The 25,244-nt window shown below is 43.5% G+C and overlaps 1 protein-coding gene across 1 annotated transcript in view; it reads right to left on the reverse strand.

Annotated features, from left to right (window-relative positions):
- Positions 1–25,244, reverse strand: part of LOC149436869 (adhesion G protein-coupled receptor E3-like) — a 78,568-nt gene that overhangs the window by 41,731 nt on the left and 11,593 nt on the right. The window contains exons 2-3 of the mRNA XM_089661216.1: positions 16,889–16,945; positions 1,203–1,322 (exon numbers count right to left, since the gene is read on the reverse strand). Of these exons, the coding sequence (XP_089517342.1) occupies positions 1,203–1,322; positions 16,889–16,945 (177 nt within the window). The remainder of the gene's footprint in view (positions 1–1,202; positions 1,323–16,888; positions 16,946–25,244) is intronic.

Here is a 25,244-nt window from a genome sequence, read left to right on the forward strand (position 1 = left end):
TCACTATACAGTATATGGACATGATCATATATGATCAATGGTGTCACTGGGATGCTATATATGGTCATGTCTATGTACTGTCAGTTAAGTCATCTCAAAGACCCCTGTCCCTGTTTATATAAGAGCTGTCATCCACTCGCTTTGTAATGTAGCAGGAGTAGAGCCCAGTACCAGCATTTTTTTTTTATTTTGAAAGGATGACATGATTGACAGTGGATTTATATTGTAAAACTTTCTTTTCATTAAAAACTTGTCAAAACTTGTGTTTTAATGTATTTACTTTTTTATGTGAACGTATACGGGTACTATGTATCCCCTTTACTTATTTACATGGAGGGCAGTATCTGGGCACCCCCTTTTTTGTTAAAAAGGGCTTCCAGATTCCAATAAGGCACCTGTCTTTAGACCCTAGCAACCACCCATCTAGGGTTGTGGGCAAGAGGCCCTTGTCCTCATCAGCATCAAGGTACTCCCCCATGTTGAGGGCATGGGGCTTGGAGGGGGTTGCACATCAGAATTTAGGGAAGACCTCACACTTTTTTTTCATATGATCCTTCTTAAAATGTATACCAGATCTAAAGGGCCTGGTATGAATTATGGGGGTGCCATCCAAACTGATTTTTTAAACTATCCAGAATCAATTGCTTACATGGCCAGGGATCCCTAGCCATGTATGTGAATAGGGCTGTTGATGTAACTGGTTGGTAAGGACTCCATTGTGCCTTCACCCACTTGTGTCCTTAACAACCATGGACAGCAGGAAGCTCTCATGTATAATTGCGGAATTATTACAGCTATTATACATGATGTTTGACTCCCACCGAATCGGTAAATGTTTGAGTGTTTGTCCGAACACCTAAACAGCTAACGTCCAATCCAAACTTGTGTTCAGAACAAACCTAAAGGTCATCTCTACTCCAGAAGTACAGTTCTTAGAAATTGTACTGTAGTCTTTTTAATGTCCGACAGCACAGGCAGCACTGCAAATCCACTGAAGTCTAACTGGTCCAATCCACTGTGTCTGCAGTCTTTGCTTTGTTTTATAAATGATCAACTGTCATGATTAGTCTGTCTACCTGCTAGGAAAATGTTATACTTATAAGTAAGACTTCATCTTGGCAAATACAAAAAAAATAAATTTTAAAATTGTAAATTTTACCTAAAAACAATGAAAACAAATAATTTTACCATTCAAAACTCACCACAGCATTTTACTTTGTATTGGGAGCTCCTGATTTGTATTTCTTCATCATATCCTTCTGAACAACAACAACTGGGTGAGCTGGAACAGGTGTCATTACCTGTATTACACAGATTCACATCTGTATAGGATTCAAATTACACAATTACTTTCTGATTGGTATATTACGAGAATTCTTCAAATGTTTCCATACTTTATTTAACTCTATTTGTAAAGAATTTCAAAAACAACATGACAACTCTCATACTAAACTGCAAGGTCACCCGTCTTGCTAGACAGACTAGTCACATGACACAACCAACTACTACTCCACCCACCCTCACCATTTCCAATGAAAATATAAAAGTGCAGAAACTTTTTGAAGACTCCTTGTATAATAGATCACCAGTTTGTAAAGTTTGTGCAGCATGGATTGTGACCCATACAGCCTTAAACAGAATCAGTTTTTCAGTATGTTTGGCATAATGTCTTGCTGTTAAAAAAATCAAACAGCAAAACGTGACTATGGCACATATGTACAAAAATCATACAATCTGTCATATGTAATTGGGAGTCTCCATAATAGTGATCCTTGGTGCTTAGGAAAGACCTGTTTGTTTGATATAAAAGATTCAATACTTTTGTACTTCAGGCTGTCAGCTGTAAGGCACGGGTAAAGGTGGCGAACCCAGAATATAACATGTACCTTCAAAACAGGTTAACAATATATATCATTTTTTTTTTATTTATTTTTTATTTTACAGCTACCTATGGTTCTCAAAGTACACAAGATCTGCTTACAAATGGGACTATTAAGTAGCCATTAGTCTAAGACATATCATTCCATTTTTTTTGTATGTTCACCGACACATCTTCTACAGCCAATACCATAACACGATATAACTATTTTTTACCTTATATCAAGTTTCGTAACAATAGGATGAAATAACCTTTGATGAACAACCAGATCATATTAAACATATGTATAGATGGTAAGTGGTTCTTCTACATGGTTTGTGGTAGGCTTTATCAGGAAGTGAGAAGATCTGTAATATGAGTAATAGTAGTATTCATATGACAGATCTTTTCTACTCCTTTCTTCCACGCGAAACGTGTTGAAGAACCAGTGAAAACATTCCTTGTGTATTTCTATAAGTCTGGAATATGGTGCCAGGTGATCACCCATCAGTCTATCTTTACTACTTATGGTTTTCAGTATATACCTCAGATATAGCTCACCAGTTATCTCAGTAGCCTACAGAGTGACTGAAATATAATTATAGGTAGACCCTACAATAGAAAAAGAGGAGAGCTACTTCCTAAGCATTCATTTAAAAAAGGACAGCCCATTCCAAAACCATGGACAACAAAAATCCAGGTGTTTGATGTTGGATGAGAAGACCTGACACAATTTGCATTCCAATTTATTCAAAAGGCTTCAGTAGGTGGGAGGTCAAGATTGGAAATGCACAATTGTCTAAAATAGCTTTGTATGCTGTAGCATTACCAGTGCCCTTCACTGGAAAAACCTGAACTCAGTAATTTGGAGGGATGTCCTTCTACTTTTAAGCATATAGTATAGTAGCAGCAGTATTTAGTACTTCATGAAAAAAACTTTGTTTTCAAAAGTGCAAGAGGTTCTTTGGGAAAATGTTCTTAGTAAAATGTTCTTAATGATAATCCAGCTGGAGGTGGATAATCATGTCAACATGGGATCACAGTATTATGCTAACGTCAGTCCTGTTTTCTGCAACAAAGAGGACCTCAGTCCCCACCAGAGGATAGATGAGGTGAAGTGGAGGAAAACCTGCAACATTGGGGCCAGCCCCTGCCAGAGAGAGAGGAGGAGGAGGGTCCCACCTTTCACATAATCAGCTAACAAGTGAGTTATATATAGAATTTTACTTTTATTAATTGAATGGAAATGATGGCAAACTAAAGTTGAGCTTTAATAGCAATGATTATAAAACAGGCCACTTCACTGTTTCAGGTAATGGCCTCCTAAGCAATGTTCAGCATTGGCTCATTATAGGTTGTTGCCACCTTATCTTTAACCCCCCCCCCCCCCATTCTTTTCAGCTAACTAAATGAAGAATAGTAAGCTAGCACTTTTAGCTACTCAAACTCTTTAGGCTGAAAGTCCAGGACATATATGGACCCTATATCAGCTGGAGTATATCTTTTATACAATGCACCATGCCAGCTACCACCACCTTTTTATGGCTTACTAGTTCAAAAAGCTCAAGCATAAGCTGAAACACACTAAAACATGAATGGTAATATAAATGTAAATAAAATTATTTTAAATTTAAAGAAAACAGTTCTCCTTAAATAGTTACGGTGGATCAAAAGTGTAACACGATGGCAAAGAGCATGTATACAATACAGAATAATACAAAACAATTATAAAAGCTGCTCAGACATGGACTCTTCATAGCATTGTCTCTGTGGCTCAGGATAACGTGGCTACATAGCATAGTCTCTATAAGACTCTATAGCAGTGATGACAAACCTTTTAGAGACTGAGTGCCCAAACTGCAACCCAAAAGCCACTTATTTATTGCAAAGTGCCAACACTGAAATTAAACCTGAATACTGAGGTTTTAGTTTAGAAAAAACAACGCATACATTAACATATTTTGTCTTAAAAGAAATATACAATAACAGAGCTTCCACTGACCACCAGCACAGAGGGGCAAAGTTCCACTGACCACCAGCACAAGGGGGCAAAGTTCCACTGCCTGCCAGCACAAGGGGGCAAAATTCCACTGACCACCAGCACAAGGGGGCAAAATTCCACTGACCACCAGCACAAGGGGGCAAGGTTCCACTGACCACCAGCACAAGGGGGCAAAGTTCTACTGACTGCCAGCACAAGGGGGCAAAGTTCCACTGACTGCCAGCACAAGGGGGCAAAGTTCCACTGACCACCAGCACAAGGGGGCAAAGTTCCACTGACTACCAGCACAAGGGGGCAAAGTTCCACTGACCACCAGCACAAGGGGGCAAAGTTCCACTGACTACCAGCACAAGGGGGCAAAGTTCCACTGACTACCAGCACAAGGGGGCAAAGTTCCACTGACTGCCAGCACAAGGGGGCAAAGTTCCACTGACCACCAGCACAAGGGGGCAAAGTTCCACTGACTACCAGCACAAGGGGGCAAAGTTCCACTGACCACCAGCACAAGGGGGCAAAGTTCCACTGACTACCAGCACAAGGGGGCAAAGTTCCACTGACTACCAGCACAAGGGGGCAAAGTTCCAGTGACTGCTAGCGCAAGCTAAAATATTGTGTTATTAAAAACGAATGTATTAAAACTCACAGCCAGTCTAATATATATATCTTTGGCAGCGCACTGATCAGCCATTCAAAAGCTTGGACAAGTTGTGGCTAATGAGTTGCGGCTCGTGACATCATTGCATGGCGCTCCTACTCCTTTCCAAGCATGCTCATGGCCCCTATGTGTGCTTTTATATGATACTTGGCAGCTGGGGCAATGCTGGGGTGACTTGGCTTGTGTGCCGATAGAAAGGGCTCTGTGCACCCCTTGCAGGATGCTTACCATAGGTTCACCACCACTGCTCTATAGCAACAGAGAGTGTAGCTGAGAATCACTACTTCAGTAAAACAGCACAGAACACAGCTACACGAGATAGTGCTTATAAGTAGTATCCCTTTAAGTGAAGTTCAGGGTAGCTCTGGTAACCCAGCTGAACAGCATTCATCCTGCACACAGTATACAGGGGTCTCCTGAACTTAGGTCTCTTGAAGTGCCTAAGGGGCTTGGTCTTGGTTCTATTTTCCGGGACAAGAAGCAACACATCTCTGTATTACAGTGGATTAATGGATGGTGGTTCAGGGGTCTCCACAGTGGGAGTGGGAGCTAGGTGCACATTGGTCACCAAAAACAAATAGCATCCAAATAAAACCTGAGTTCCCTCTTCTATTCACAATTAAAAATGCCTTTAAAAATACTTTCATTTTGTAATCTCTATTGGCTGCAATGCATTTAGCCAAAAATGGTGACATTTCTGTGAAATCTGAATTTTATAGCAATTTCAGGGAAATGAAAACATTAATTTTTACTCATCCATAATATTCAATATATTAACCACTTTTCCACCATATAGCAGATATACTGCTACAGGGTGGCAGGGGTGCACAAAATCATATATATATATGTGTGTGTGTGTGATTTTGCATCTCAGGGTATGGGGCGCGCGCGCAAGCCGCGTGCACACCTTACCCACGCTGCCATTTGCGGGCCACTGCTGTCATTCACCGGGTCTCAGCCGGTGATTACCCGCCGGAGCCTGTGATTACCAAGCATCTTTGATGGGGAGGAGGACTGTTTACTAACAGTTCTCCTCCCTGTCAGCTCAGGCACACTGCTCTGCACAGCACAACCATCCAGAGCAGTGTGCATACAGTGAAGCACACGGACACCACCCCTCAGTAAAACACTCCCTGCACACAGCTAACCCTTTGATCGCCCCTCATGTTAACCCCTTCCTGCCCAGTACAATTAGCACAGTGTCAGTGCTTTTTTTAGCACTGATCACTGTATTGGTCAGTTCCCCCCCAGTGTCAAAATGTCCCCACTATAAATCGCTGATCACCACCATTACTAGTAGAACAAAAAAAATTCCAGTATCTATACTGCCATTTGTAAACGCTATAACTTTCACGTAAACCAATTAATTTACATGTATTGGGATTTTTTTTTAGCAAAGACGTGTAGCAGAATATATTTTGTAAACATAAATATAAAAGTAAACAATAAATAAAACTAACCAGTGAGAGAAAATCATATGTAATATATCCCCTTTGACAACGTGCCATTGCCACGAAACGCGTTAGTGGGATGCTATTTGACTTACCACCACTGTCCACATGGTCCACACCTTGATACGGGCGGCCATTCTTATACCTACCTGGAATTGTGAATTATATCATGTAAGTGCTTCGTTTGTTTTACACCCCCTAATAAAAGCTACTACACTATCAGAAGCCTCTCTTTTGGGTTTATTTCCAAGCCTTCAAGGTGACTCCTGTCCTATGAGCGTGCACTGTACCCCCTGGAGGTTGCTGTCAGAAAGGATTCCACAACATATTGGATGAGCATTTACCCCACTGGAAGTTTGGTGATGCCATAATTGGAGAGGATACAGATGATTCTGGTGACTGCAGCAGAGACGACCAACACTCCGGCAGAGTTCCTTATCCAGTGACCAGGAGTAGGTAATTTTACTCCAATGCGCTATCATATGCGCTATCTGGTTAGTGCATTCTACAGCCACACTTCCTACCACAAAAGTCACAGATTTCCTTATGTTACTCCATTGATATATTGACTTTGACACCAATGTCACCATGTACACCTTTTTTTGACTAAGAGTATGTTCTAGTACGGGTTTTACATACCAGTACTTATATATATAGCTGCGTTTATCTCCATTGAGGTGGTCATATTGCATTGCGAGGTAATCTCAATATTCTAGCGCTGCATGCTTTTCTCTTTGTGAATATATTAATTTATTCACTTTCATTGGTGCTCTATGTCAATAAACCATATCTATATCATTAGTGAAAAAATCCATGCATGTGACTCTGTGCTTCAAAACCACACGTGTTCTCCACTTCTAAGTGAAAACTTGGATCCTCCAAATGGCAGCAATGCCTGCTCACCTCCCCTCCTTGACCCACACAGGGCTGCACAGCTTTTTCCACCTCAGTGGTATATCCTTTCTGACAAACTCCTTATTACATCTCCTTCATCGTTTCTCCACTCCAACTCATGAAAATAGATACAATCTTTCCATAGTGTAGTATTTTCATTTATTAAAGGTATAATCAATAAAGTAATACACTCACATTGTCATCCTTTAAAAACGAGCTTATTTACCACATCCTATGGGTAAGACTGCATGGTACTAGGGAATCCAATATGGCCGCGGCGTCCGGACATGCGTCACCGGAAATGACGAACCACTAATTGTATATATATTTGGTTACACTATTCCACCTTCCCCCACTGGGGGGTGGTAGTAATATACATGATATTAAGTTATCACATTTGGAAATGGTATATATTTTAGCACAATTTTAAGTGTATTTATTTTTACTCTTATATAATTTAAGCGCTTCACTATTTTTTTCTTTATAATTGGACTTGGTGGTTTAAGTTGAGTGACAGCAGCTAAATAATAGGCATTTAATTTCCCTATTGAGCGCAGGAGGATTTTCCTTATACTAAGTACATTATCCTGCCATCTTCAGTACCTCCAGCAGCTTTCATGGTTTTTCTGAGGGATTTTAGATCAGCAGGACAATGGTGTGCATTCTACAAGAGTATGCTTTATTTCAATCTGTTCTTATTTATGTACACTCCAATGAAGAAAGAAAAAAAATTCCAAGTGGTGCTGTAACTTTGATGTGAGTTCATACAAAGTAGTTGGAGGACAAACTGTCGGAACTGTTCCCGGCTCACGGAAACAGGAAGGCATGAACTTATCATCTTTACATGGGCATGCTGGAAGCCATTTTGTTCTGTATATTTAATTTTCATGGTTTCTGAACACAGATTCTAAGAGCATTACAAATTCATTACAACTTATGTTCCCAGGTTATAAATTTGCGGGGAGGTATGGTGGTATCAGACAACTACAAGATAAAGACTAGACATGATGCCAAGTTGTAAGATAAATGGATGAACTCATGTCTGGATTGAACAAAGGCTAAAAGAATTGTTCACAATAATTTTTTTTTTCATGAACCTCTGGAAAAAGAGTGCATATTAAACTTTACATTGTATATGGTGTTATTATTATTTGACAGAAATATTTTAACCACAAATGTCAATTGAATTATTAGTATTACATGAAGTGAATACTTGCTTACTTAACCACTTCAAGTCCGGACACTTTTACCCCCTTCCTGTCCGGGCCAATTTTCAGCTTTCAACACTATCACACTTTGAATGACAATTGCGCGGACATGCAACACTGTACCCGTATGAATTTTTTTAGCATTTTTGAGACCGATAAAGCTTTATTTTGGTGGTATTTATTCACCACTGGGATTTTTATTTTTTTTTGCTATATAAATGAAAAAGTCAAAATAATTTTTAAAAAAGTATTTTTCTTATAAAATTTTGCAAATAAATAATATTTCATCATAAATCTTGGCCAACATGTATTCAGTTATCTTTTTAATAAAAAAAAAAATAACCCAAATTAGTTTATAACCAAAACTTATAATTTTTATATTATTATTTATGGTTTTTTTTCTACATACTGTCATCCTAGCAGTACAGTGTCACCATGGTGACACTGTACTACTTGTGGGGGGTGATGAAGATTTTTTTTTTTTTTTACACTGATTGCTTTTACACCCATAAAGGCTGTAAAAGCAATCATTTCTTCTCTCTGGCTGCATTCCTGCAGCCATTGAGAACTACTGTGTGAGCTGTGATTGGTCACAGCTTGTCACATGGTACAAGACTGTTGTGAATAGCCTTGTACCATGTGACCTCTGTGATCATTCACAGATTTCACAAGTAGTAAGCAATGATGTCAGAGGTGACATCTTGCTTACTACTCTGCATGTGATCACTGATTGGCCAATCACATGATCTGGACCTCGCACAGAGGTCCTGTACGACAATCGGTGTTCCACTGTGTCCGGAGGACACAGCAGGCACCGGATCGTGGTGCTGCGTGCTCCCAGGGAGCGCACACAGTCCATAATGTCGGGTGCCGTTTATGAACGGTAACCCGCCACTGGACTGCCACCATCCTGCCATTTATAAACAGTGGCCGGACGGCAAGTGGTTAAGTAATTCAGGTTTTATATTACTATATTCCATTTCTATATACAGTGAAGGAAATAGGTATTTGATCCCCTGCTGATTTTGAATGTTTGCCTACTCACAAAGAAATGATCAGTCTAAGAATCAAATGTTCGGTGTTTTGTAACACTGAGAGACAGAATAGCAACAAAAAAATCAAAATAAATGCATGTCTAACAAATTATGCACTGATTTGAATGTTCATGAGGGAAATAAATATTTGATCCCCTTCACAAAACATTACTTATTACTTGGTGGCAAATCCCTTGTTGGCAATCACAGAGGTCAGACGTTTCCTGTAGTTGGCCACCAGGTTTGCACACATCTCAGGAGGGATTTTGGCCCACTCCTCTTGGCAGATCCTCTCCAAGTCATTAAGGTTTGGTGGCTGACATTTGGCAACTCGAACTTTCAGCTACCTCCACAGATTTTCAATCGGATTAAGGCCACTCCAGGACCTTAATGAGCTTCTTCTTGAGCCACTCTGTTGCCTTGGCTGTGTGTTTTGTGTCATTGTCATGCTGGAACACCCATCCACGACCCATTTTTAATGCCCTGGCTGAGGAAGAAGGTTCTCACCCAAGATTTGACAGTACATTGCCCTATCCATCGTCCCTTTGATGAGGTGCAGTTGTCCTGTCCCCTTAGCAGAAAAACTCCCCCAAAGCAGAATGTTTCCACCACCATGTTTGACAGTTGGGATGGTCATAGGCAGCATTCCTCCACCTCCAAACACGGCGAGTTGAGTTGATGCCAAAGAGCTCGATTTTCGTCTCATCTGACCACAACACTTTCAACTAGTCCTCCTCTGCATCATTCAGATGTTCAGTGGCAAACTTCAGACGGGCCTGAACATGTGCTTTCTTGAGCAGAGGGACCTTGAGGGCATTGCAGGATTTCAATCCTTGTCGGCGTAGTTTGTTACCAATTGTTTTCTTGGTGACTGTGGTTCCAGCTGCCTGGAGATCATTGACAAGATCCTCACGTGTAGTTCTGGGATATTTCCTCACTGTTCTCATGATCATTGACACTCCACGAGGTGAGATCTTGCATGGTGCACCAGACCTAGGGAGACTGACAGTTGTTTTGTGTTTCTTCTATTTGTGAATGATTGCACCAACTGTTGTCACCTTCTCACCAAGCTGCTTGGTGATAGTTTGGTAGCCCAGTCCAGCCTTGTGTAGGTCTACAATCTTGTCCCTGACATCCTTGGGCAGCTCTTTGGTCTTTGCCATGGTGGAGAGTTTGGAATCTGATTGTTTGATTGCTCCTGTGGACAGGTGTTTTTTATACAAGTAACAAAATGAGATTAGCAGCACTTCCTTTAAGAGACTGCTTCTAATCTCAGCTTGTTACCTGTATGAAAGACACCTGGTAGCCAGAAATCCTGCTGAATGATAGGGGATCAAATACCTATTTCCCTCATGAACATGCAAATCAGTGCATAATTTGTTAGACATGCATTTCATTTGAATTTTTTGTTGCTTTTCTGTCTCTCAGTGTTACAATACACCTACCATTCGATTTTTAGACTGATCATTTCTTTGTGAGTGGGCAAACATTCAAAATCAAATACTTATTTACTTCACTGTACATACAGTATATATTTTTTTTTATTAGTTTGTTTTAACAAATAATACATAATGGTATATTGTGGATATTCTGTTCTTAACATTATAGAGTTTGAGTTCATTGTATTGCAACGCTGTTATGTTACAGAAGACGTGAGATAATAAGAAGTCTCAGTAAAATGACCTCATCTTTTTGTAGGATGTATAGGTAGATTTTTTTTTTCTTCTCCAGAATCACTTAAAGTAATACAATATTTGCAGTGACATGTTTACCTGTCTGTCTGAAACTCTATAACTTTCATTTTCTTCAGTTAACTTATACTTGACTTATATCTCCAGCTAAATTGTTTAGTCCAATAATGGTCATGGTTAGCACAGGAGTTAATGTGAAGTAATTTTAACTGCAGTGTAAATTATTTTCATTTCAATTCTCTGGGGGGAAAGATTTTCCTTTAAATATCCCCAAAGCTAATTTTAGCTTCTTGTCAATGGTTTAGCTGGATATATACAGTTGTGTTCAAAATAATAGCAGTGTGTTGAAAAAAGTGAATAAAGCTCCAAATCCTTCTAATAGCTTTTATTTCCATACACACAAATGCATTGGGAACACTACACATTCTATTCCAAATCAAAACATGAAGAAAAATATATCAAATTTGTGTTGTTCCTCTAAAAAAAATTGAAGAAAAGTGAATATTAGACTGTTCAAAAAAATAGCCGTGTTTGTATTCTTCTTTACAAACTCAAACATTCACTATATAAACTGAAAAATGTTTGAAGATTTTGCTTTCCTTTGAATCACTTAATTAATATTTGGTTGTATAAGCACTGTTTCTGAGAACTGCAGTACATCTGTGTTGCATGGAGTCAACCAACTTCTGGCACCTGTGAACAGGTATTCCAGCCCAGAATGATTGGACTACATTCCACAGTTCTTCTCCATTTCTTGGTTTTGCCTCAAACTGCATTTTTGATGTCACCCCACAAGTTTTCTATTGGATTAAGATCCGGGGATTGGGCTGGCCACTCCATAACGTCAATCTTGTTGGTCTGGAACCAAGATGTTGCACGTTTACTGGTGTGTTTGGGTTCGTTGTCTTGTTGGAACACCCATTTCAAGGGCATTTCCTCTTCAGCATAAGGCAGCATGACTTCTTCAAGTATTCTGATGTATTCATACTGATGCATGATCCCTGGTATGCGATAAATAGGCCCAACACCGTAGTATGAGAAACATCCCCATATCATGATGCTTGCGCAACCATGCTTCACTGTCTTCACAGTGTACTGTGGCTTGAATTCAGTGTTTGGGGGTCATCTGACAAACTGTCTCCGGCCACTAGACCCAAAAAGAACAATCTTACTTTCATCAGTCCACAAAATGTTGCGCCATTTTTCTTTAGGCCAGTCAATGTGCTCTTTGGCAAATTGTAACCTCTTCAGCACATGTCTTTTTTTCAACAGTGGGACTTTGCGGGGGCTTCTTGCAGATAGCTTGGCTTCACATAGGCGTCTTCTAATTGTAACAGTACTCATAGGCAGGGGCGAACTGACCATTTGGAAACTCGGGCACTGCCCGAGGGCCCGGGGTCAGTAGGGGGCTCCATGAGATGCCCCTGGTACCTTTTTCATAGGCTTTTTTTAGTTTGGGCAAGGACACAGGGGCCCCATGATCCCCTATTGCCCGGGGGCCCCATGAGTTGTCAGTCCGCCCCTGCTCACAGGTAACTTTAGACCTTCTTTGATCTTCCTGGAGCTGATTGTTGGCTGAGTCCTTGCCATTTTGGCTATTCTTCTATCCATTTGAATGGTAGTTTTTTGCTTTCTTCCACGTCTTCCAGGTTTTGGTTGCCATTTTAAAGCATTTGCGATCATTTTAGCTGAGCAGCCTATCATTTTCTGCACTTCTTTATATGTTTTCCCCTCTCCAATCAACTTTTTAATCAAGGTACGCTGTTCTTCTGAACAATGTCTGGAACGACCCATTTTCCTCAGAATTTCAGAGAAAAATGCACTGTAACCAGCATGTACAACATTTGCTGCCTTCCTTCCTTAAATAAGGGCAATAATTGCCACCTGTTTTTCAAAGAATGAATGACCTCACTAATAGAACTCCACACTGCTATTATTTTGAACATGCCCCTTTCAATTAGTGATTCAATTACACAGAATCAGCAGCATGCATGTCATGACTGTTGGATCTGGTGGATTTCTATTACTCTACTACACCTGCTAGTAAATTATTTGCCATGTAGAAATATCATTTCTACCAAAAACAGTGATTGATCCGGTTAGTGATGTCTGACTGCTATTATTTTGAACACAACTGTATATATATAACAAGGTAGACAACTTAGTGTAACAGTTGATCTTGACCTCAGATATATTCTAAGCTGATTGGATTGGCCTGTGTACGGTATTCCTAATCAATTCATGTCAAGTTACTCGTTGAGCTTTGAATATCTGGTTGTAGAGGGATCACGTGGTCGATTTGCATAGCTGTTGTCACATGTTGCAGAGTTACTGATAGTTTCTTACACTGCGACAGTTGGTTCTAATTCATTAACATTTTGAAAGTAATTGGTGGTTTGAATTTGTAACCATTATTTTGGATTAGATCATTGTACTGATTTGAATTGTTTATTATTTATCATTTCCTATTATATTTCATTATCGATTTGCACTGATTTTTATTATTAATAAATATATATTTTTGCATAGTATTGCTTTTTATTTCATCTTCAAATTAGCGCAAATAAATAACTCAGATTATCAATTGATTTATGAAAATTAGTAAGGAATCTCCTCAATTCCAGATCTCCGTCAGTTTTCATGAATTGTATACTGATTATTTTCTAAGAGCTAAAGTTCTGACAAAACACATTTGGAAAGCTCACTAGCTCAGGTTAGGCTGCTCAAAACACACAGAGCTACCCTCCATTGTGTGCTCAGCACCTTTTTTAACCGAAAAAAGGCATTGCATTAGCCAGTAGCAGACCTCAAAGCTAAATGTATAACATCTGTGACTATGCATCAGAAGATTGTAGGTTCAACTCTTGCCTGGCGTGTCAAGTGTCAAGTGCTATGATAATATATCTCCTAAAAAAGTGAACATTGCTTCACGAATCGCATCAAGTGAAAGGATATCAACTGGCTATTTCTATATCCATATATGTTATCATATTATTTTTTTATATAATGCGTGTAATTTTAATATGATTGTAATTATTATTATTATTATACAGTATTTATATAGTGCCAAAGGGTATGCTCAGCGCTGTACAGTAGCAAGGGGGACAGAACATGAGACAAGACAGTAACAATACAATACACGAGGGGTTCGAGGGCCCTGCTCTTTCGAGCTTACAATCTAGGAGGGAGGGGAAGGTGGTACAGGAGGATATGGCTGTGGGGGATGGAGTGGTGGGAGGAGTGGAGGAGGTTAGTTGTTAGGTGAGGTCGGGTGTTAGGGGAGGTTGGGGTAGGCTTCCCTGAAGAGGAGGGTTTTCAGGGTGCGCCTAAAGGTGAGGAGGGTAGGTGACAGTCTGATGGATTGGGGTAGGGAGTTCCAGAGGATGGGGGAAGTCCTGGAGAAGTCCTGTAATCGAGCGTGGGAGGAGGAGACCAGGGAGCTAGAGAGTAGGAGGTCCTGAGAGGAGTGGAGGGCACGGGTAGGGTAGTACTTGGGTATCAGGTCAGTTATGTAATTCGGGGCGGCATTGTGAACGGCTTTGTAGGTCAGAGTTAGCAGTTTGAATTTGATGCGTTGGGCAATCGGGAGCCAATGAAGGGATTGGCAGAGGGGGGAGGCAGATGTGGAGCGCTTGGTGAGGTGGATGAGTCTAGCCACTGAGTTTAGGATTGATTGGAGTGGGGATAGCGTTCGTTTGGGTAGGCCAGCGAGAAGGGAATTGCAATAGTCCAGGCATGAGATGATGAGGGACTGTACGAGTTGTTTGGTGGTGTCTGGGGTGAGGAATGTCCGTATCTTGGAGATGTTGCGGAGGTGGAGCCTGCAAGATCTGGATAGCAATTGGATGTGGGGTAGGAAGGAGAGGTGGGAGTCCAGGGTGACACCCAGGACTTTGGCGTGTGGGGTGGGAGAGATGGTGGCGTTGTTAGTAGTGATGGAGAGGATGGGGGTGGGGGCACTGGGTGGGGGGAAGACCAGGAGCTCGGTTTTGGATAGGTTAAGTTTGAGGAAATGGAGCGACATCCAGTCTGATATGTCGTTTAGAAGGTGGGCGATGCGGGCAGAGAATGAGCGGGTGAGGTTGACGGTGGAGAGGTAGATTTGGGTGTCGTCGGCATAGAGGTGGTAATTGAAGCCGTGGGAGTGAATAAGTTTGCCAAGGGAGGAGGTATCGATGGAGAAGAGGAGGGGTCCGAGGACAGAGCCTTGGGGGACCCCAACAGAGAGGGGAGGGAGGGGGAGGTGGCAGTGTTGTAGGTGATGCTGAAGGAGTGTTGGGAGAGGTAGGAGGAGAACCAGGAGAGAGCAGCGTCCCTGATGCCAAGGGAGTGCAGTTTAGTAAGGAGGAAAGGGTGGTCAACAGTGTCGAAGGCCGCGGAGAGGTCGAGGAGCAGGAGGATAGAATAGTGGCCATTGGCTTTGGTGGTTAGCAGGTCATTGGTGATTTTAAGTAGGGCAGTTTCGGTGGAGTGGAGGGGGCGGAAGCCAGACTGTAGGGGGTCAAGGAGGTTGTTATCAGTGAGGTGGGCGCTTAGGCGATTGTAGACCAGGCGCTCAAGGAGCTTGGAAGTGAAGGGCAACAAGGAGATGGGTCTGAGGTTGTTAAGGTTAGTGGGGTCAAGGGAGGGTTTTTTGAGTATGGGGTTGATGTGTGCGTGCTTTAGAGGGGAGGGGAAGGTGCCAATGGAGAGGGAGAGATTGAAGATGTGGGTGAGGGAGCGAATGACGGAGGGGGGGTGACTGGAGGAGCTGTGAGGGGATAGGGTCCAGGGGGCAGGTGGTGAGGCAGGCTTCAGTGAAGACCTTAGAGACCTCCTGGGGGGTAGTTGGGCTGAAGGAGCAGAGTGTTGGGGAGATGATGATGTGCGGGGCGTTAGGTATAGTGGGGGGTAGTGCGACTATGAGGTCAGGGGAGGGGAGGGTTGAGGGGTTGAAGGAGGGCGGGAGGCTGGGTGGAGAGGTGGATTGTGAGTTGACAATGTCCTTACGGATTGCGTCAATCTTGTTTTGGAAGTGAGTGGCAATCTCGTGGGCGGTGAGTGAGGTGCTGGGTGGGGGTGGGGGGGGAGAGAGCAGGGATTTGAAAGTGGAGAAGAGCCGGCAGGGACAGGTGGAGAGGGTGTTGATAAGGGTTATGAAATAGGCTTGCTTGGCGGCGTGGAGGGAGGTGGTGTAGGCAAGGTAGGTGGCTTTATAGAGGGAGAACATGGGAGGGGATCTGGTTTTCCGCCATAAGCACTCCAGCGTGCGACTGCGTCATTTGAGGCATTTCGTGTGGTCGTTTTGCCAGGGTTGAAGCGGTTAGGGGTGCCAGGGAGTCAAGGGCAGCTGACAGTGAGTTGTTGTATGCAGTGGTGGCCAGGTTGGGGCATGACAGAGGGAGGATGCTGTCATACAGACGGTCAGCTGCTGGGTGGAGATGGGTCGGGTTCAGATTGCAGAGGTTGCGGGTGATGGATAGACGCTTCGGGGGTGGGGGGGGAGTTGAGGGAGGGGGAGAAGGAGAATGTGAGGAGGTGGTGGTCAGAGAGGGGGAAGGGGGTGTTAGTGAAGTTGTGGGGGGTGCAGAGGTGGGAGAAAACAAGGTCCAGGGTGTTTCCATTGGAGTGGGTAGAGGACTGAGTGTGCTGTGTGAGCGCGAAGGAGGAGGTTAGAAGGAGGAGTTGGGAAGTAGCCAGGCTGTTGGCGTTGATCGGGATATTGAAGTCGCCTAGGATGATGGTCGGTAGCTCGGAGGAGAGGAAGAAGGGAAGTCAGGCGGCAAAGTCGTCAAGGAAGGGGGATGCGGATCCAGGAGGCCCGATAGATTACCCCAATCCGTAGGGGGGTGGGAGAGAAAAGCCGGATGCAGTGGGCCTCGATCATGTATTTGAATCAAAATTTGATTTTAAGAACATTGTGATTGGTTGTTGTTGTCAAATTTTGCATTTGAGGGTAAAATCCAAAGTCTGGGAGCATTTACCCCCTCTTTTCTAGCATTCTGGCCATTGAGATTTGTTTAAATAGGTTTAAAAAGGTCCACTAGCCTCACAAAAACGTGCACAACTTCTGGCATACTAGACTTGTTTCAATACACAAACTCACTAAAACTTACCATTGTACGTAATGATGCAATACGACTCAGTTGAGTATATCACAATGATGTTGTGACCTGCAACAACCAAAATATTTTGTCATTATCTGAAAACCTAACAATACAAAATGCAGCACATAGTTAATTTACAGAATGGTAGTATACAGCAAAGTATAAAACAATATTATTTTTAGCATCACCAACCTGTCGAATAATTTTGTATATGCAGTTTAAATGCATGAGAATCAAAAGAGTAATAGGATGTGATGTACCAGGATTTGTCAAGGTTTTTTGTTTGAGGGAAGTAAAGAGATTAGTTAGTCAAGAAACCAGTTAGTCAAGATGAATCAAGATTCATTAATCATGTTGTCCTAAGGAAAGTAAAGAACAGGAACATGACACAGAAAATGTAAAGTAGGCCTAATGCTACAAAAGAAATAAAAACTCAGTGTATAAAAAATGTATAATTTTAAGCTATTTTAGTGAAAACTGCTTGTCAAACAAATCAGTACATCCAGAGATATAGAGAGTATAATTTATAAATATATCTATCTATATATATATATATATATATATATATATATATAACTTTTCATTGAAAAACATGCTTTGACCCAACCCCTCGGACTTTGTCTTTGTATTGATTAGTGAGGTTGCCCATCAGGAAACTGGTAGAAAGGAATGGGTGGGGCCATGCCTGTTTTAGAAAAGATAAAAATTCTTATATAATTTAATTCTGTACTTGTTTATCTGTAGCTCTCTCTCCTCTACGGGCTCCTAACACACACATTTTACACAGTGTTTCTAATGTCATACACTGTACAATGCAGTGTCGTCTGAGACCTGAGTGGGGGGGGGGGAAGAACACACCCACCTTTGCACAGCCTCATAGGAAAACATGCATGGCTGATGCTTTCAATCACATGCTGTGTCCTGGAGGGGGCGAGGCCATCTCCCAGAATGGCTTGGTGTCAGCACAGACTCTTAGAAATGGCTTATTCAGATAGCAGAAGGACAGAGCAGACAGAAATCATACCAGATGCTTTGGATAGGGACACCCCATACACTCAATAGAAGGATTTATTTTCTTTTTCATTTCAGAGGTTTAAAACCTTTATTGGAGATTGGATGGGGAAATTAGAGCATTCTTACCATATAATATCCATTTAAACAAACCCACGGAGAGCCAAATTCCAGTGAAAAAATAATTTCCAAAATATCAGTAGATCCAGAGATACAGTATAAGCAGAACCAAATTCCACATAGGGATAAAGGGAATATATATATCATGTTTATCTGCCCTTGTTTCTATCCATTTAAATGCATGTGCCTCCACTGTGAGGACTCTTTAGACTTGTAGAGTTAGGACCACAGATACTCAGGGTGCCGTGATGCGGCTCTGTGGCTTACGTATGTATTTGCAAATGTGTGCTAACTAAACCCCTGTTTTTAAACGCATGTTTCCAGACAGGTTAATTTGGTCTTTGATAGTTGGCTAACTGGCTGACAGTTTGAACTGGCTTTTCTTATCCCCCTTTGTTGATAAGATATACATATCCTTGTTCCTTGCCAACAAAAGCCGATATTAGATTGGGGTAGGCTGGCAAGTTGAACTGGATAGTTCTACTTTTTTGGAAATTTCTCACGTAGTGACAGCCCCCCATGTTCACTGTTTAAAAAGCCAGTTATAGACCTGGGCAGGTGATCAGTTTTTTCTTAATATATATAATATGCAATATTCAACACCAACACATATATAAAGTCATTCCATCTTTTCTACAAGCCATTCACTCCTCCTGCTTCCAGCTGATGACCAACTTCCCGCAGAGGGCAGCGCACCGTCACGCAGTTGGAGCAAGCTGAATCTCCCCAATGGAAGAGGACATATCTCAAATGATTCCCAGGGTGGGAAATCGGGAAAAGAGGGACAAGAAATCAGACTGGGGTACACCCCTCTTAACGGAATCCTCCTCCAATCCTATTGCCACCTATGTTACAGTGGAACTAAACCCACCGATTTAACTGAACTGACTGAAAAGAATATAGGGGTTTAGCTCCGCTTTAACTGACAATCATTTGACAAAAAATTAAGCATGTATACAGTATGCAAAAGTAAAAGCTAAACAGTAACTTGCCCATGCAGGGGTTCACCACCACAAAAAAATAATGCCAAGTCACCTGGCTCCATCTTCAGCAGTGCCGCTGCTCTTTTCATTTGGTTTGGATTTGGTCCCTCAAGCTGTCTCACTGAACTCTCCTGTGTCTCTGTGCTCTCCTGGCTTGTTCAGCCTGTATATTTAGCACCCTGCTGCATGGGCCTACTCCCTGGCACCCGGGATCTCTAATTCCTCCAGTCTTCCAGATTCCCACAGTTCCCTGGATTCGCCTAGTCGTCCTGGATTTTCCATTCTCCTGGACTTGCTTAGCTACCTCAACCCTTTCAGTCTTGTGGGTAAGGAATATCTCCTCCAGCATGCAGTGCTGGCTTTCAGTTGAGCACCTCTTCTAATGGGAGCCCACACCTGTCCCCTAATGGGAGTATGCTTGTCTCTTGGATAGAGCATAGACCTGTCTCCTGAAGGGAGCCCTGAGCTATTCCCTGACCTCGCGTATAACAAGTGTGCATACCTGCACACTCATATTGCCTGCAGGTCTCCATTAAGAACAGGTCACGGGATTTAAGGCTTCTTCCGGCCCAAAACTCTTCAAAGCCTTTGGACTCTACGCTCTGATCCAGGATTATAAAACCCAGAAAAACTAAAAATCCAGTTTTCTCCACTCAGACAACACTCTGGAGTCCCTCAAGCTGTATCCTTGAGAACCTTGTGTGTTCTACCTATACTCACACAATGGCAAGGCCTAGCACTGTCACTCAAGTGGCCAGTGAGTGTATATGTATATATATATATATATATATATATATATATATATATATATATATATACACACTCAACGGCCACTTTATTAGGAACACCTGTTCAATTGCTTGGTAACACAAACTGCTAATCAGCCAATCACATGGCAGCAACTCAATGCATTTAGGCATCCAGGCATGGTGAAGACGACTTGCTGAAGTTCAAACTGAGCATCAGAATGGGGAAGAAAGTGGAGAAAGTGACTTTAAACGTGGCATGGTTATTGCTGCCAGACGGGCTTGTTTGAGTATTTCAAAAACTGCTGATCTACTGGGATATTCACACACAATCATCTCTAGGGTTTGCAGAGAATGGTCTGAAAAATAGAAAGTATCCAGTGAGTGGCAATTGTGTGGACGAAAAATGCCTTGCTGATGTCAGAGGTCAGAGGAGAATGGACAGACAAGATCAAGATGATGGGAAGGCAACAGTAACTCCAGTCAATATGGACCAAAATCTCTAAGGAATGTTTCCAACACCTTATTAAATCTGTGCCACAAAGAATTAAAGCACTTCTGAAGGCAAAAGGGGGTTTAAATGTAAAATGGTTATTTATGATAGGTATTTATATAACCCATAAATATATGTAGTGCTTCACATAATATACATGCACAACAGTTATGCCCCCAAGGAGTTTACAATCTAAGCAAGAAATTATTTAACTAAATTGATTTTGAAAAATGGAACTTTTTTTTTCTTCAGACCCAGATATTCTACAGCTTTTAACCTATATATTTGCAGATCTGAGTGTAACAACCTATGCCATTTCCACCTATGTTTGGTATGTTAACCACTTCCAGTCCAGACACTTTTACCCCCTTCCTGACCAGGGCAGTTTTCAGCGCTATCACACTTTGAATGACAATTGCGCGGTCATGCAACACTGTACCCATATGAATTTTTTACCATTTTTTTGAGACAGATAAAGCTTTATTTTGGTGTTATTTATTCACCGCTGGGATTTTTTATTTTTTTTGCTATGTAAATGAAAATGTCCAAAAATTTTTTAAAAAAGTGTTTTTCTTATAAAATTTTGCAAATAAATAATATTTCATCATAAATCTTGGCCAAAATTGATTGCGTTATCTTTGTAGTAAAAAAAATAAAATAAGCCAAATTAGTTTATAACCAAATATTATAATTTTTAAACATTTTTTTTACATTTTTTTTTTAATATTATTATTTATTTTATTATTATATTTTTTTTTACATACAGTCACCCTAGCAGTACAGTGTCACCATGGTGATACTGTACTACTTTTGGGGGGTGATGAAGATTTTTTTTTTTTTTACACTGATTGCTTTTACACCCATAAAGGCTGTAAAAGTGTCAAGGTCCTACCTTTTCCCAGAGGTTATGTTACTCCATGTGCTAGCATCCATCTTGGATTTCTGCTGAGCATGATGGGAATCTTTTATGCCTTCAGGTCTCTGAGGTCCATCCCCCAGAGGGGTGTGGCTGAGTACATATAAGCCTGGGATCTGCACATGCTCTTTGCACTTGTGTCTTGTGTCTTTGTCTTGCTACAGCTCTGTGTATACGCTCGTGACTCTTCTGGTATTCTGACTCGGCTTGTGACTAAGACCATTCTCTGCGTTTCCCTTTGATCTGACCTTCTGTTGCTGAACCCGGCCCGTGACCTGTGATTCTCTGTCTACTGTTCTGTACTGTTTTGTCCCGTTGTTATTGACCCGGCTTGTCTGACTACGCTATTGTCATTCTCACCAACTACACGCCATTGGCGGCGGCCATTACCGCAGCTGGGGTGTCTCGGGGGCCGCGACCTGGTCCCTGGTTGCGTCAAGTCCATCCCCACCATCAGGGGCCCTGGTGAAGGGCAGCCTGGGACTTAGACTCCGCGCCCTGAGGGACTTCAGTCTGTTGGTGGTGGTTGTCGTCAGCCAGTGCGTTACCCTGCCACTAGGCCTACCTGTCCGTTCCACAGCCCTGCCCTGACATTACACAAGTGCCATGAATCCTGACGGTGCAGGTACGCCTTCACTTCCTATGTTGGTTGCCAGACTGGATCAACAGGATCTCCTGTTGGATCAGTTCGCTCAGGCGTTGCAAACTCTGCTGGCACGCACCGCGCACCTTACTCCTGGTGTTATTAGGCCGGTTGTCACTCCGGTGGTCGCTCCCGCTGCTGTTCCGCTTGCTGTGCCTACCGCCGCGGCTGATGCGGCACCCGCGGTGTCCAGAGGTATGACCGGTTCAGCCCCTCTTCCACAGCGCTTTGGGGGTGAGCCGAGTCAGTGTCGTGGGTTCCTTAACCAGGTGGGGATTTACTTTGAATTAATCCCCTACGCTTTTCCGACTGAGAGGTCAAAGGTGGGTTTCCTCATCTCACTACTCTCAGACAAGGCCTTGGCCTGGGCGAATCCCTTATGGGAGAGGAATGACCCCGTGATTCACGAGTTTTCCGGTTTTGTCGATGCCTTCCGTAGGGTATTCGATGTACCGGCTCGCTCCGCCTCGGCTGCCAAGCTGCTCATGTCTATGCATCAGGGTTCACGGACCGTGGCCGAGTACGCCATAGAGTTTCGTACCCTGGCAGCAGAGGTGGGTTGGAACAATGAGGCTCTGGTGGCTGCGTTTTCTCAGGGTCTTTCTGATGCATTGAAGGACGAGATCGCAGCCAAGGAATTGCCTGTGGAGCTGGAAGCACTAATTTCCTTCCTGATCCTGATTGATACCAGGCTCAGGGAGAGGCCTTCACTCAAGGAACGCCTGCGGAGGCCTTCCAATCGACTGGCACCTGCGTTTTCTATCCCACCCATTCCTCCCTCTCCTCCCACGCCTCCTGGGGATAGATTGTCTGGTGGTGAGCCCATGCAGCTGGGGTTTGCTCGCCTTTCCGAGGGGGAGCGGGCCGCTCGGCGTCGGGAGGGTCGCTGCCTGTACTGTGGTCTTGGTGGGCACTTTCGGCAGTCCTGTCCGGTCCTTCCGGGAAACGCTCGCACCTGAGATCCTGTCGGGGACAGATCTTGGGTGGAGTCTCCTCGTCCCCGGCGTTCCGCAGAGATAAGCCACTGATCACCGTTGTCCTCTCTTGGGCGGAGGGCTCGGTGACGGCCCAGGCGTTGGTAGATTCTGGCGCGCCTTCTGCTCCCAGTTGGGCATTAGTCTCTCCTTTTCTTCAGCCTACCACCCGCAGTCCAATGGGGCTGCGGAGCGTTCCAATCAGGCCTTAGAACAATTCCTTCGGTGTTATATCTCGGACCATCAGGACGATTGGGCCGATCTCCTGCCTTGGGCTGAGTTTGCCAGGAACTCGGCGGTCAACTCCTCCACCGGGATGTCCCCCTTCATGGCCAACTATGGGTACCAACCCGTGGTATTACCTGAGAGGTTCTCACCACAGGACATTCCGGCTGTGGAGAACCATCTTGCTGCCCTGCGTTCTTCATGGGGGCAGATCCAGAGGGCTTTGAGGGACTCGGCTCAGCGTCAGAAGTTCCAGGCTGATCGCAGACGGTTGCCCGCTCCTTCATACCAGGTCGGCGATCGGGTGTGGTTGTCTACTCGTAACCTCAATCTTCGGGTGCCCACACCCAAACTAGCTCCCCGTTTTGTCGGTCCTTTTCGCATTCTCCGCAAGGTGAATCCGGTGGCCTATGCCCTTGCCCTTCCACCTGGGATGCGGATCTCCAATATCTTTCATGTATCACTGTTGAAACCTCTGATCTGCAATCGCTTCACTACCTCTCTGCCTCGGCCCCGTCCCATTCGGGTTGACGGTCATGAGGAGTATGAGGTGAGCCGGATCCTGGACTCTCGATTGGTGCGCGGCCGATTACAGTTCCTGGTTCATTGGCGCGGTTATGGTCCCGAGGAGCGTTCCTGGGTTCCTTCCGCGGATGTCCATGCTCCTGCCCTCCTCCGCGCGTTTCATACCCGCTTTCCTCGGAAACCTTTTGTTGAGCCGCGGAGGGGGAGGGGCCCTTGAGGAGGAGGTACTGTCAAGGTCCTACCTTTTCCCAGAGGTTATGTTACTCCATGTGCTAGCATCCATCTTGGATTTCTGCTGAGCATGATGGGAATCTTTTATGCCTTCAGGTCTCTGAGGTCCATCCCCCAGAGGGGTGTGGCTGAGTACATATAAGCCTGGGATCTGCACATGCTCTTTGCACTTGTGTCTTGTGTCTTTGTCTTGCTACAGCTCTGTGTATACGCTCGTGACTCTTCTGGTATTCTGACTCGGCTTGTGACTAAGACCATTCTCTGCGTTTCCCTTTGATCTGACCTTCTGTTGCTGAACCCGGCCCGTGACCTGTGATTCTCTGTCTACTGTTCTGTACTGTTTTGTCCCGTTGTTATTGACCCGGCTTGTCTGACTACGCTATTGTCATTCTCACCAACTACACGCCATTGGCGGCGGCCATTACCGCAGCTGGGGTGTCTCGGGGGCCGCGACCTGGTCCCTGGTTGCGTCAAGTCCATCCCCACCATCAGGGGCCCTGGTGAAGGGCAGCCTGGGACTTAGACTCCGCGCCCTGAGGGACTTCAGTCTGTTGGTGGTGGTTGTCGTCAGCCAGTGCGTTACCCTGCCACTAGGCCTACCTGTCCGTTCCACAGCCCTGCCCTGACAAAAAGCAATCATTTCTCTCTTTCTGTCTGCATTCTTGCAGCCATTGAGAACTACTGAGTGAGCTGTGATTGGTCACAGCTTGTCACATGGTACAAGGCTGTTGTGAATAGCCTTGTACCATGTGACCTCTGTGATCATTCACAGATTTCACTATTTTGCATGTGATCACTGATTGGCCAATTGGTGATCACATGATCGGGACCTCGTACAGAGGTCCCGTCCGACGATCGGTGTTTCACTGTGTCCGGAGGACACAGCGGGCACCAGATCGCAGTGCTGCGCGCTCCCGGGGAGCGCTCACAAGCAGGGTGCGGGGAGGCCGTTTATAAATGGCCACCTGACCCTGCAGTGCCACCATCCCACCGTTTATATACAACGGCCGGTCGGGAAGTGGTTAATATGGACCGATGTAAATAATTTCTTTTTGGAGGGGTCATATCCATGATTGTAAGCAAAATGATGTTACATAGTTAGTATGGCTGAAAAAAAGACAAAAGTCCATCCAGTTCAACCATTAGAAAAAAAATTACAATCCTATACCCACAGTTGATCCAGAGGAAGGCAAAAAAACCCAGCAAAGCATAATCCAATTTGCTCCTGCAGGGGAAAAAATTCCTTCCTGATCCCCGAGAGGCAATCGGATATTCCCTGGATCAACTTTACCTATAAAGATGTGCTACTGGAAAACCTAAGTCTCTATCTTTATAACATAAACATTGTCCTATATCATTCTACGTAGTTCCCTTTTTATCTAGCTTGCATAAGCAGTACATTCACAAAACATTAAATTATTATGAAGCAATATTAAAAAAATTTTGATATAAATAGTTCCTCATTTTGGTATCTAATTTGCTAGACTTCCCAATGGGA

Source organism: Staurois parvus, unplaced genomic scaffold (genome assembly GCF_062004578.1).
Source record: "Staurois parvus isolate SC_StPar_1 unplaced genomic scaffold, SC_StPar_1.0 ptg001328l, whole genome shotgun sequence".
NCBI lineage: Eukaryota > Metazoa > Chordata > Amphibia > Anura > Ranidae > Staurois > Staurois parvus.